General features: G+C 44.8%; 1 protein-coding gene across 1 annotated transcript; it reads right to left on the bottom strand.

Moving 5' to 3' along the window:
• Window positions 1-316: 316 nt before the first annotated feature.
• Window positions 317-10,934, bottom strand: LOC117398881 (zinc finger protein 239-like). Its single transcript, XM_059012558.1, has 2 exons — window positions 10,833-10,934; window positions 317-6,928 (listed from the first exon to the last, which is right to left on the bottom strand). The coding sequence occupies exon 2, from the start codon at window positions 4,823-4,825 to the stop codon at window positions 3,680-3,682; it is 1,146 nt and encodes a 381-aa protein (XP_058868541.1). The 5' UTR covers window positions 4,826-6,928; window positions 10,833-10,934; the 3' UTR covers window positions 317-3,679.
• Window positions 10,935-11,989: the final 1,055 nt, after the last annotated feature.

Here is an 11,989-nt window from a genome sequence, read left to right as displayed (position 1 = left end):
CTGAATAAAGGTGGTTTTAGACTCGACCACGAGGGGGTGCAGCTGCGAGTTAATACATTAAGAATATCTTATTATAAAATCACACACAACGGTGCAGGAACTACAGCTAAAACGACATCACTTCAAAAATGAATTCAGCTTAGGAGTCTTTTCAGAAGCACATCCAGTTTGTTTTTTTGTATTAAATAGTTAGTAAGCCTTGTAAATAATGACTATATTAAGAAAGAATAAATGAACGATCAGGGGAACGTGTCTGTGTGTGTGTAGGTGGGGCAGTTAATTGATAATTAACACCAAAAACACATCCACAAATGCAAACAGTGAACATACACTTTTATTCATATATTGTTATATTTATTGACTTCAGTGAACAATACATTTGGCAAGTTGGCTGATCGACATTCAGTGAAGCTACAAGAAAAATAACTAATTTGATACTAAAGCTTTGTACAGAGAGCAAAATATTACACACTAGCAACCCCCTATTACACAATACTAACACCAGCAATGCCCTATTAAACAAGCATATCAAAGAATAAGCAGCTTCAATGTCATTTGAATTGCCTTGTTACACTTCCTTTACTTTTGCAGGGATGGACACATACTCTTATTGCATAGCAGTTTCACACATTCCAGGTTTTATTATGTACCTTAAAATCAACAAGCTAGTGTATAGGCAACAAGCTCAGGTGTGTCTTATTCAACTCCTTGTAAAAGCAGGAATGGACCAAACTGCTGTGCAATGGGAGTCTTATTCCCATCCCTGTATTGTAGTTTGCAGTCATCTTGAGTTCATTTTTCTCTAAGTCTGCTTTTACCCGGCTGAGCTGCTCTGAGCTCGTCTGGAGAATCCTAACTGCTGGGCTCTGAACAGCCTTCCGCATTCCATTCAGATCATGTGCCAGCCTCCCTACTTACAGTTATACAGAAACAGGGAGCAGACAGGCCGTGGAATAGTATGACAACACCATTGAATATTCAGGGACATTTAAAAAAAACCTCACAGAATTAAAATGACACTTGATGGTACTTAGTCTTTAAAAACAAGCCATATCATCACCTACAACTAATACTCAAGAGTGCTGAACTGAGAGACACTAATTCACCGACCAGCGTTTCCACTAGAAGTCTTTTTTCAGTGTGTTGTTTTCCTAGTGGAAATGTTTGTCCGTGAATTTTCTTTCAGTATTTCTACGCCCGTGATGAGGGAGAGTGCCGGCTGCTTCACATACCCAGCCACCACCTTCTCATTGTAATGTAATGAAATGTAACTCCACTGTTTAGTTTTTGTCATAATATACACGCATGTACCAAAAAAAAGCCCCTTTTGCACTGATTATAAATGCTCTCAGGAATGTAGTGATGAGTCCCCTGCAGAGGGGATGCAGTGCAGGCGGTGGTGCGTACACATGCCACACTGCACACATTACAACACCTCTCTGGAGACCCACGTATCCCATTGCCATGAAACCTGGTATTTCGATGAGCCGTCAAACTGAAAGCAGTTCCAACCCTACCTCGCATAGCTGCTCTCTTCTCACTCGGGAAAACATTGCTTACCAGAGAGTGTAAAAAAATACTGCATGGGGTAGTGTGTGATAAATGAGAATGTAATGCCCAGCCTCTGGGTTTATATAGCATCGCACCCCTCGGGTGAGCATTCAGTTCTCATATCACACACTACCCCTGCAGTATTCTCTATGTACTGTGTGCGTGTGTATTATATATATAATGTAAAGAATCTGTGTAAATTAGGCCTGTTTGCAGACAACATCATGTTATATAATGAACAGGAAGTCATTGTTCACTTAAGTAGCACGAAGCATCACTTGCACTATGAAACCAGTCTGTACCACACCCATGCTTCCCACTGTCAGACTGGGAGATACCCGGTTAAGCTTTATCTGAAAGCTGTTGGCACATTTTCCCAGAAGAAGTAGTTTTTTCAATTTGTTTTCCACAAACGTTTTGGTCTTGGCAGCTCTCCTCTGAAGTCTCTTTGGGTGGTCTGCCCTGCACGTGTCTCTGACAGGCAAGCACAGCAGAAGGGCAGGCAGTATGTTCAAATCGCCAGTCATCCTGCTTCCCTTGGTAGTAAACGGAGCTCGTAACGGGGTGCCCCTGCACCTGTGGGGCGTGCAGCTCATTCGAATGTATTTGAGAAACGAAGGAGCATCTGTTCCGGGATCCCAAGATGTTTAGTGAGCAGTAAGGAGGTAAGGGGGCTCAGCTGAGCTGGTTAGAGGAAGCAGCAGAGAGTGGCTGATCAAGAAATGACTGCAGGAAACATGCATTTATTTACATGCTATATGCACGAGCTCTACCTCCTTTTATAATCCAGTAGTCTGTGTTGCATATATGACACACTATCCATGTGTCTATACATATGTGTGCCTTATACATACAATGTCTTTCTTTAGCTCCACATTCTAGAAGGGGGGCGCAGTTCTTCCCTTGACCACTCGAGAGTGCTGTAGTTACATCCCCCACTGTACCAGCACTGGAGAAAGCAGTCCTTGTTAAACAGCTTATCATTCAGTGCTTAGGAACTGCACCTTGTATGTTGACCTCGTCTGGCTGATACCTGTTGCTCGATGCAGGCTCTTGCGCTGCTGAATTGTGGGGGTGGTTTTGCAATGTCTCTGCAGCACCTAGCCCCCCCCAGATCGGAACCCAGGCCTCTAGAGAAAGGCGTGTAGTGTAAAAATGAATATTCCCATCACCTTACGCCTCATACCCATTTACATTAAGATTACTATAGGGAGGGCTGAGTACAAGGGTTTTCGGGATGGTGAAGCTTAGTACTTGACACATCCAGCAGTAAAGAGTATTCACATGACATGTTCTTAGTTTTCTACTGTCCCCTTGTCTTTTAACGGCATTTGCAGTCATTTGGAGTGCTCCTTATTGCAATCACTCAAATACTGTGGGTTTTTTATGTGTTAAGGTGACTTCAGTTCAGTTCGAGCTGCCTGCTGTAGACGTGTGTACGGTAGGTCAGCCAAAGTGTCTTTATACAAGAGTAGCGCCATCTAGTGGTCTCTCACTGTGGCTCAAGTTTGTTTTGCTGGAAGCACACTAGCTGTGCACTAGAGGGAGCTGGCTAAATTAAAGATGAATAATGTGTAATGAAGGCTTGAACAGCCAATCTTTATATTAGTCAGCACCATCTGGTGTACAGCTTGTGTATTGCCAGCAAAACAAAACTTGATCCAAAGTGGCTCATCTATACAGACATCTATGGCAGGCAAATGGAACTGAAGAGCAGCTCTGAACTCACGTTAAAGCACCTGCAGTTGGAATATTACTTAAATTTCCCAAACTTTAATATACCAGGAACATTTCTAACCAATAACAAAATCTATCACAAGACGCCCCCCATCGCTATTTTGAAATGTCTGTATCGTGTGTAGACGGCAGGGCAGTGTGTGTTTACAGTATTGAAACAGATACGGAAAATGATAATGTTCGGTCATTTTTGACAACAGTTAAATAATAATGATCAACATAGCTTTTATTCTGCTATTAAACGCTCACCCAGAGATTTTAAACACTCAATAGTGCTGAATTTAGAAATACCGAAAGAAATTCGTTTGTCGTTGAATCTGAGCAATTGCAATAAGAACCGCTGTCCTGCAAACATTAGAAAACAGAGAGGCAGTCTCCCCTAACCCCTAACTCAATCCTCCCCGTCCTTCCCCTCTCCTCCTGCCCCTGCCCCTCCTCTGGTCGGCACCCCGCTGCCCCCCGGCTCTACCCTCTCCTCCTGGACGTGCTCTGCCCTGCTGTGCCGGTCCAGCTTCATCTGATTGGGGAAGAGCTGTTGGCAAAGCATGCAACGGTAGCGACCCTCGCGCGCGTGGATCAGCTGGTGCTTGTGCAGGTGTCCGGACGTCTTGAAGGCTTTGGCGCAGTCGGCACAGGGGTAGGGCCGCTCCCCGGAGTGCGTGCGCATGTGCCTCTTCAGCAGGAAGGAGAACTTGAAGGTCTTGCCGCAGTCAGAGCACAGGTAGGGCGTCTCTCCGGTGTGGGTGCGACGGTGCTCCACCAGCTGCGAGGAGGTGATGAAGCCGCGGGCGCAGGCCTCGCACTGGAAGGGCCGCTCGCCCGTGTGGATGCGCGTGTGCTTGGCGAGCACAGAGGAGCGGGAGAAGGTCTTGCCGCACACCTCGCAGCGGAAGGGGCGCTCGCCCGTGTGGATGCGCTGGTGCCGCAGCAGGTCGGAGGAGCGGAAGAAGTTCTTTCCGCAGGCCTCACAGTGGAAGTTGCGCTCGCCCGTGTGGAAGCGCAGGTGCTGCAGCACGTTCCAGGGCCGCGAGAAAGTCTTGCCGCACAGGGGGCAGGCGTGGCGCGACTCGGCCGGCCAGTGCGTGCGCTTGTGTTGGGAGAGGTGGGAGGAGGACATGAAGCCCTTGCCACAGGTCAGGCACACAAAGGGCCGCTCCCCCGAGTGGCTGCGGCGGTGGTTCTCCAGCTGTGCAGAGTGTGCAAAGCTCTTCCCGCACTCGGAGCACTGGAAGGGCCTCTCCCCGCGGTGGCTCAGCTCGTGCCTCAGCAGAGAGGAGGACTGGAAGAAGGCTTTCCCGCAGGTGGAGCAGGGGAAGCCGCGGCCCTCCTGGTGCGATCGCAGGTGATAGCGCAGGTCCCAGAGCCGCGGGAACTCTTTGCCGCACTCCTTGCACTGGTGCGTGGAATGCGACGGCTCTTCCCCTCCTCCTTCCGCCGGCTCTGGCGCGGGGGGAGAGCCGGGAGGGGAAGAGGGGGCCTCTTCCGTTTTCATGGCAGGCTCTTTCACGCGCAGTTTTCGCTTTTTCCTGTCGGCCATTGTTTGTTTTTAATTTTCGTAGAGTTTGAAATCAGTGTTGGCTCAGGGCGTGGTTTTTGGAAACATTTTGTTGGGCTTTGAATTAAAATACATTTAATTTCCCAGCTCCGTTTTTCATTCTGGTTTTAGAGAAGTTTTCTGATGACGTTTGCCTGGATGAACACTAGATGGCGCTATCTCTTCTACATAGACACTGGCTAAATTATACACAGAGAGACAGCTGCTGTTCTTCAGCAGTCCTGTCTGCGTCACACCTTGAGAGCTCTCAGGCTGGTTTCACAGGATCCATTCAGGACTGAGTTTTAAAAGAAAAATAAAATCAGCTTTACTGATTATTTCATTTGTCTACTTCTCAGTTTTTTTTCACTATCCAAAAACTGTTATTATTTTAGATTATTACTTCTACAAAAATTGGCAGCTAAGTACTGCGTCCTTTTGATTGAGTTTTTGTTCAATATTGTCATTTCATTTTCCATTGTAATACAAAAACATTGTGTCCAAATGTATTCAAACACTATCTGAAGACTACAGTACTGTTCAACATCTAAACAAGCTTAGATTTTTCCAATATTTTTTTTTTCTAAAAATCATTTTCCTCCTTGTTTAATATGGTTTCTATTTCAAAAGCAACAGTTAAATATCCAGCCACCAGCGGGTACTGCTTGTGTCCAGATCTTTTCTAAGGATAAGGAAATCCAGTCTGTAGTCCTTTCGAAGAAGATTATATGTAACCTTGTCAGCTCAGACTCTGAGTTCCAGTCCAGCGATATTTGACAGTAGTAATAATCTTGTTTCGTTCAACATTCCAGAAGGCAAGCGCAGTTGGTTTGTATTCCACAAGGGGGCGCTGAAACAAACCGAACAATTTCACTGCACCTGGAGTTTGTTGTTAGTGTAATATAGAAATCCCGGCTCAGCCACTGACTCGCTGTGTGTGACCCTGAGCAAGTCACTTAACCTCCTTGTGCTCCGTCCTTTGGAAGAGACGTAAAGCAAACAAGGTCCTGCAGCAGCAGTTGTTCATGCATAGTTCACCCTCTAGTCTCTGTACGTCGCTTTGGATAAAAGAATCTGTTAAATGACCAATTAATAATAATAATAATAATAATAATAATAATAATAATAATAATAATACTGTGTACTTCCAATTGTGTAGCAAATATAAAAATTATAATAAGTCTGAGTGTCACTTAAAAGCAATACTGCGATATTCCTTTAATAATCCCGTAGCGGGAGTCTGTGTTGCATATATGATATACATCTATCCATGTATATATATATATATATTTATAATGCGTGCCTTATACATACAACATCTTTCTTTCAGTTCCACATTGTCGGAGTGGGTTGCAGTTCTTCCTGTGGCCACTCGAGGGCGCAGTAGCATCATCTGGCTAGAAATGGCAGTCTTAGTGCTTCCATTTCTGTGACTTTCCAACACACTGCATTCAACTGCATGAAACACAGAATGACGCAGTAATAAAAACCGTACTTTACAACCAGCTAAAACACATGTGCGACTGAGCTGCCTTGTGGAGTCCATTAATAAGTGCTATCACTGGGGTTGTTGCAGTCCGTTCTTCAGTGCTTGTCCAGCTGTTTTCTGAAGTCGGGGAGCTGGTAAAGGGTGTGACGTCCGTTTCATGTTTCTTTGTTCAAAAAGCACACTTCCAGCTTTCCATTCAACTGTCCAACTTCTGACTAGTAAGCGGGTGCAATTAATTTCAATGTGTAGAGCCCTCCACCAGGGGGCACTGTGGTGCCGCTGAAACTCCTCCAGGGGGCAGCTTTCAAATCTTTAAAATTGCTCAGAAAAAAAAGTTCCCTAGAAAACGTCAACATTGCTGTCCATTCGGAATGCTAGTCAGTTTGTATTTAAAACAAACGTCTAATAACCTTCTAGAAACATTACTGTACACATTTTTTGGGTGTTTTTCTAGAAAATGTCACCGGAATAATCCCGTCCCTTCTGGAACCCCGGTCAGCAGTCCAAATGGAATCCAGACTTTAACCCAAAGAGCTCCAGCTGGTTGCTGACTGTGTGTTTCTGAAGGCACTGTGTTTGCGTTGCAGATCCTCAGACAGACAGCAGGTGTCGCCAAACTGGTGATGTATAAAATACAAGCCAAAAAAAAAAAATTGTTACACTTAATAAATTCAATGACCAATTTTCTCAAGTCTTATTAGCTTTATTAACATTATCACTGGTCCCTTCTTTAAAGGAGTGCTGACCATCTTTAAAATCCATTCTCTTGCCTCTTATTAGATTTATTAACATGATCACTGGAGCGCTAATGTTATTATCATAACCCTGATTGCCTGAAATAGAAATGTAACCATTACCTATTGGGTATTTACCTCCTAAAGACCCTGAAACCTGAATATTCTATACCAAAGCTGCTTGCAGAGCCTGTGACACAGTCATGCCTGCCCCCGAGGGTATAAAAGGACTGCGCTCACATATCTCAGCCTCATTTTTCCTTCAAGAATGCTGCAATCATAGCCGCAGTGACCTTGAAGGTTGATGGTTACATTTCTATTTCAGGGAACCAGGGTTATGATAATAACCTAACATTCCCTATCAAGTACGAAATGTAACCATTACCTAATGGGTTAGTGTACCAAAGCAGTCGCAAGGCAATATTACAGAAGGACTGGACTGCTACAAGGCTAAGCCAAAGGCTACCTTGCGCATTACCATTAGGAACCCCAGTACAAGTAGCTCGGGCTAATCTATTGAGGGAGAGTTTCACCTCTTTCCTGTGTTTGTAAGGCTCGACTGAGAAGCCACCCTTAACACTCTAGTTCCAAAGCCAGGGTTTTGTGGATTTATTATTATTATTATTATTATTATTATTATTATTATTATTATTATTATTATTATTTGTTTATTTAGCAGACGCCTTTATCCAAGGCGACTTCCAGAGACTCAGGTGTGTGAACTATGCATCAGCTGCAGAGTCACTTACAACTACGTCTCACCCGAAAGACGGAGCACAAGGAGGTGAAGTGACTTGCTCTGGGTCACACAACGGGTCAGCGAGTGAGCCGGGAACCTCCTGGTTACAAGACCTTTTCTTTAACCACTGGACTACACAGCTTCAAGGAGCTTTTCTGGTGGGGGCAAGTTGACTGCCATGGAACAAGTTGTGGGGTCAAACCCACGAAGCAGAAAGATGCTCCACTTGTACCCATACTGGGAATGCGTGGACGGTGGTCTGCCATTTTTTAAGGGAAATTATGTGTAATTATGTGTGGTCCAGTGGTTAAAGAAAAGGGCTTGTAACCAGGAGGTCCCCGGTTCAAATCCCAGCTCAGCCACTGACTCACTGTGTGACCCTGAGCAAGTCACTTCACCTCCTTGTGCTCCGTCTTTCGGGTGAGACGTAATTGTAAGTGACTCTGCAGCTGATGCATAGTTCACACACCCTAGTCCCTGTAAGTCGCCTTGGATAAAGGTGTCTGCTAAATAAACAAATAATAATAATAATTAATTTGTGTAATACACAAATAACAAATATAAAATGCAGATTAAAGCAACAAGTAGTCATCTGTCAATGGCTCCCCTGTCAGGTTCAGTCCTCTGAAAGGAAAAATGATGCTGAGATCTGTGCGTGGAGTCCTTTTAAACGCACAGGGGTGGGCATGACTGCATGACTGCCTCACAGGATCGGACGAGCAGCTTTGATACATCTATTCAGGTTTTAGGGTCATTAGGAGTTAAACATTAGGTACTGGTTACATTTTGTACTTGACATTAAATTCAATGACCAATTTTCTCAACTCTTATTAGCTTTATTAATATGATCACTGGCTCCTCCCTTTAAAGGAGCGCTGATCATCTTTAAAATCCATTCTCTCACCTCATTAGCTTTATTAACAGGATCACTGACTCCTCCCTTTAAAGGAGCGCTGACCATCTTTAAAATCCATTCTCTCACCTCTTATTAGCTTTATTAACATGATCACTGGCCCCTCCCTTTAAAGGAGTACTGACCATCTTTAAAATCCATTCTCTCACCTCTTATTAGCTTTATTAACAGCATCACTGGCCCCTCCCTTTAAAGGAGCGCTGACCATCTTTAAAATCCATTCTCTCACCTCTTATTAGCTTTATTAACATGATCACTGACCCCTCCCTTTAAAGGAGTGCTGACCATCTTTAAAATCCATTCTCTTACCTCTTATTAGCTTTATTAACAGTGTCTCCCTTTAAAGGAGGGCTGACCATCTTTAAAATCCATTCTCTTACCTCTTATTAGCTTTATTAACAGTATCTCCCTTTAAAGGCGCGCTGACCATCTTTAAAATCCATTCTCTTACCTCTTATTAGCTTTATTAACAGTATCTCCCTTTAAAGGAGCGCTGACCATCTTTAAAATCCATTCTCTCACCTCTTATTAGCTTTATTAACATGATCACTGACCCCTCCCTTTAAAGGAGTGCTGACCATCTTTAAAATCCATTCTCTTACCTCTTATTAGCTTTATTAACAGTGTCTCCCTTTAAAGGAGGGCTGACCATCTTTAAAATCCATTCTCTTACCTCTTATTAGCTTTATTAACAGTATCTCCCTTTAAAGGAGCGCTGACCATCTTTAAAATCCATTCTCTTACCTCTTATTAGCTTTATTAACAGTATCTCCCTTTAAAGGAGCGCTGACCATCTTTAAAATCCATTCTCTCACCTCTTATTAGCTTTATTAACATGATCACCGACCCCTCCCTTTAAAGGAGCACTGACCATCTTTTAAAATCCATTCTCTCACCTCTTATTAGCTTTATTAACATGATCACTGACCCCTCCCTTTAAAGGAGAGCTGACCATCTTTTAAAATCCATTCTCTCACCTCTTAACACTATCACTAGTACTCCCCCTTTAAAGCACAAATAGATGAATATTTTTCAGTTTCTCCAGACTATCTGCAAATTGTAATTTTCAATTTACACAAAACAGATCGCCTGATGCCTGTTTTGTCTCGTGCACAGCAGGAGCGGTCCTTGAAAAATGTAATTTTCAAAAGAGAAACCAGCTGAAAATCTCCTGGCAGCTGCGTTTTTGGGATTCTTACTCCCAGTATAAAACTACTGCCAGTGTGAAACCCCACAAAGACTGTGTTTACCTTCAGGGCTAAACAAAGGGAAACGTTTCTATTTCACAGTAAGTTTAGCGGAAACCGAAGAGGGTAGTTATATTTAGATTTCGTTTTCTGCAGCTGCCTTAGGGCTAGTAAATAATAAAACAAGCTAGCTAAATTAAAGAGATTGTTACAGGGACTCCTATTGCATAGCAGTTTTCCACCTCTCCCAGGTTTTCCTACCAGCTTGATTAGCCACAGTGTGTGCAGGTAACCAGCTCAGGTGCGTCTTATTAAACTCATCACAGTAAAACCAGGAATACATCAAACTGCTATGCAATGGGAGTCTCATTCCCATCACTGATGTCAAATATCTGTCCATCTATATGTTTCCCTAAACAAATGTATGTTAAAAACGACAACATGTTGGGAAGTATATATATATATATATATATATATATATATATATATATATTCAATAAAGCAGGCTGAAGGCAATGTTTATCAAAAATTGAAAACGTTAAATAAACACTATAAATTTAAATATTAAAAGCATTTTGTTTCTCGATCAACCAAAACGGGTTTGGTATAATTGCTACTGCAAATACCTCTCGAGATTCAACGAGTAAGAAAACAAATCACATAGAAATAATAATGTTGTTTATTTGAACGTTTGGTATCTATATTTACCACGGATTTTAACCCCGAACGTACATGCTGTTCATTATAATATTTGCAAATCATTTTGAATTGTGTCATATTCTGCAGAGCACCGAAAACCAGGCCTGCTACTCCGCTCGTGACGCCCTGTGTCGACTTGGAGACGCGTGCATTTTGACCCGTGCTAGGAGCGGGGTCTGTAATACATTGCACTGCGTGGACTTGTGGACGTTTAAACACTAAACATGTTTTATTTTTTTAGGCACTCACCTCTCACACCGTGCAAGCAACAGAGCCACTCGCTGAATCTTCTGATTCGAACTTCCTGGTGTCACACAAAAATACATTCCCTTCGAGCCAAGAGAATACGCCTCCTGGCGGCAACATGAGAGAGAGAGAGAGAGAGAGAGAGAGAGAGAGAGAGAGAGAGAGAGAGAGAGAGAGAGAGAGAGAGAGAGAGAGAGAGAGAGAGAGAGAGAGAGAGAGAGAGAGAGAGAGAGAGAGAGAGAGAGAGAGAGAGAGAGAGAGAGAGAGAGAGAGAGAGAGAGAGAGAGTTATATATATATAGAGATAGATAGATAGATAGATAGATAGATAGATAGATAGATAGATAGATAGATCCCCCCTACACAATATTATATTTAGAATTCGGCGGTAGCCTGAATGGAATTCTACTTCTAAAATCAATTTCAGGAAAAAAAAAAACAATAAAAAACAACAATAAAACAAAAATGAAAAAGAAGACCGAGCTAAAGAAACAAAAACAGCAGAAGCAGTCAGCAAGCTACACAGAGCCATGGGTGGGACCGTGCAGCCTGCAGCTCCCGCCTCCACCGCCAGGGCGACACAGCCTGCAGCTCCCGCCTCCACCGCCAGGGCGACACAGCCTGCAGCTCCAGCCTCCACCGCCAGGGGGACACAGCCTGCAGCTCCCGCCTCCACCGCCAGGGCGACACAGCCTGCAGCTCCCGCCTCCACCGCCAGGGCGACACAGCCTGCAGCTCCCGCCTCCACCGCCAGGGCGACACAGCCTGCAGCTCCCGCCTCCACCGCCAGGGCGACACAGCCTGCAGCTCCCGCCTCCACCGCCAGGGCGACACAGCCTGCAGCTCCCGCCTCCACCGCCAGGGCGACACAGCCTGCAGCTCCCGCCTCCACCGCCAGGGCGACACAGCCTGCAGCTCCCGCCTCCACCGCCAGGGGGACACAGCCTGCAGCTCCCCGCCTCCACCGCCAGGGCGACACAGCCTGCAGCTCCCGCCTCCACCGCCAGGGGGACACAGCCTGCAGCTCCCGCATCCACAACCAGGGGGACACAGCCTGCAGCTCCCGCCTCCACCGCCAGGGCGACACAGCCTGCAGCTCCCGCCTCCACCGCCAGGGGGACACAGCCTGCAGCTCCCGCCTCCACCGCCAGGGGGACACAG

Source organism: Acipenser ruthenus, chromosome 44 (assembly GCF_902713425.1).
Source record: "Acipenser ruthenus chromosome 44, fAciRut3.2 maternal haplotype, whole genome shotgun sequence".
NCBI classification, from domain to species: Eukaryota; Metazoa; Chordata; class Actinopteri; order Acipenseriformes; family Acipenseridae; genus Acipenser; species Acipenser ruthenus.
Note: the sequence above shows the minus strand (reverse complement) of the source record. Positions and strands in the feature narration are given on the sequence as shown.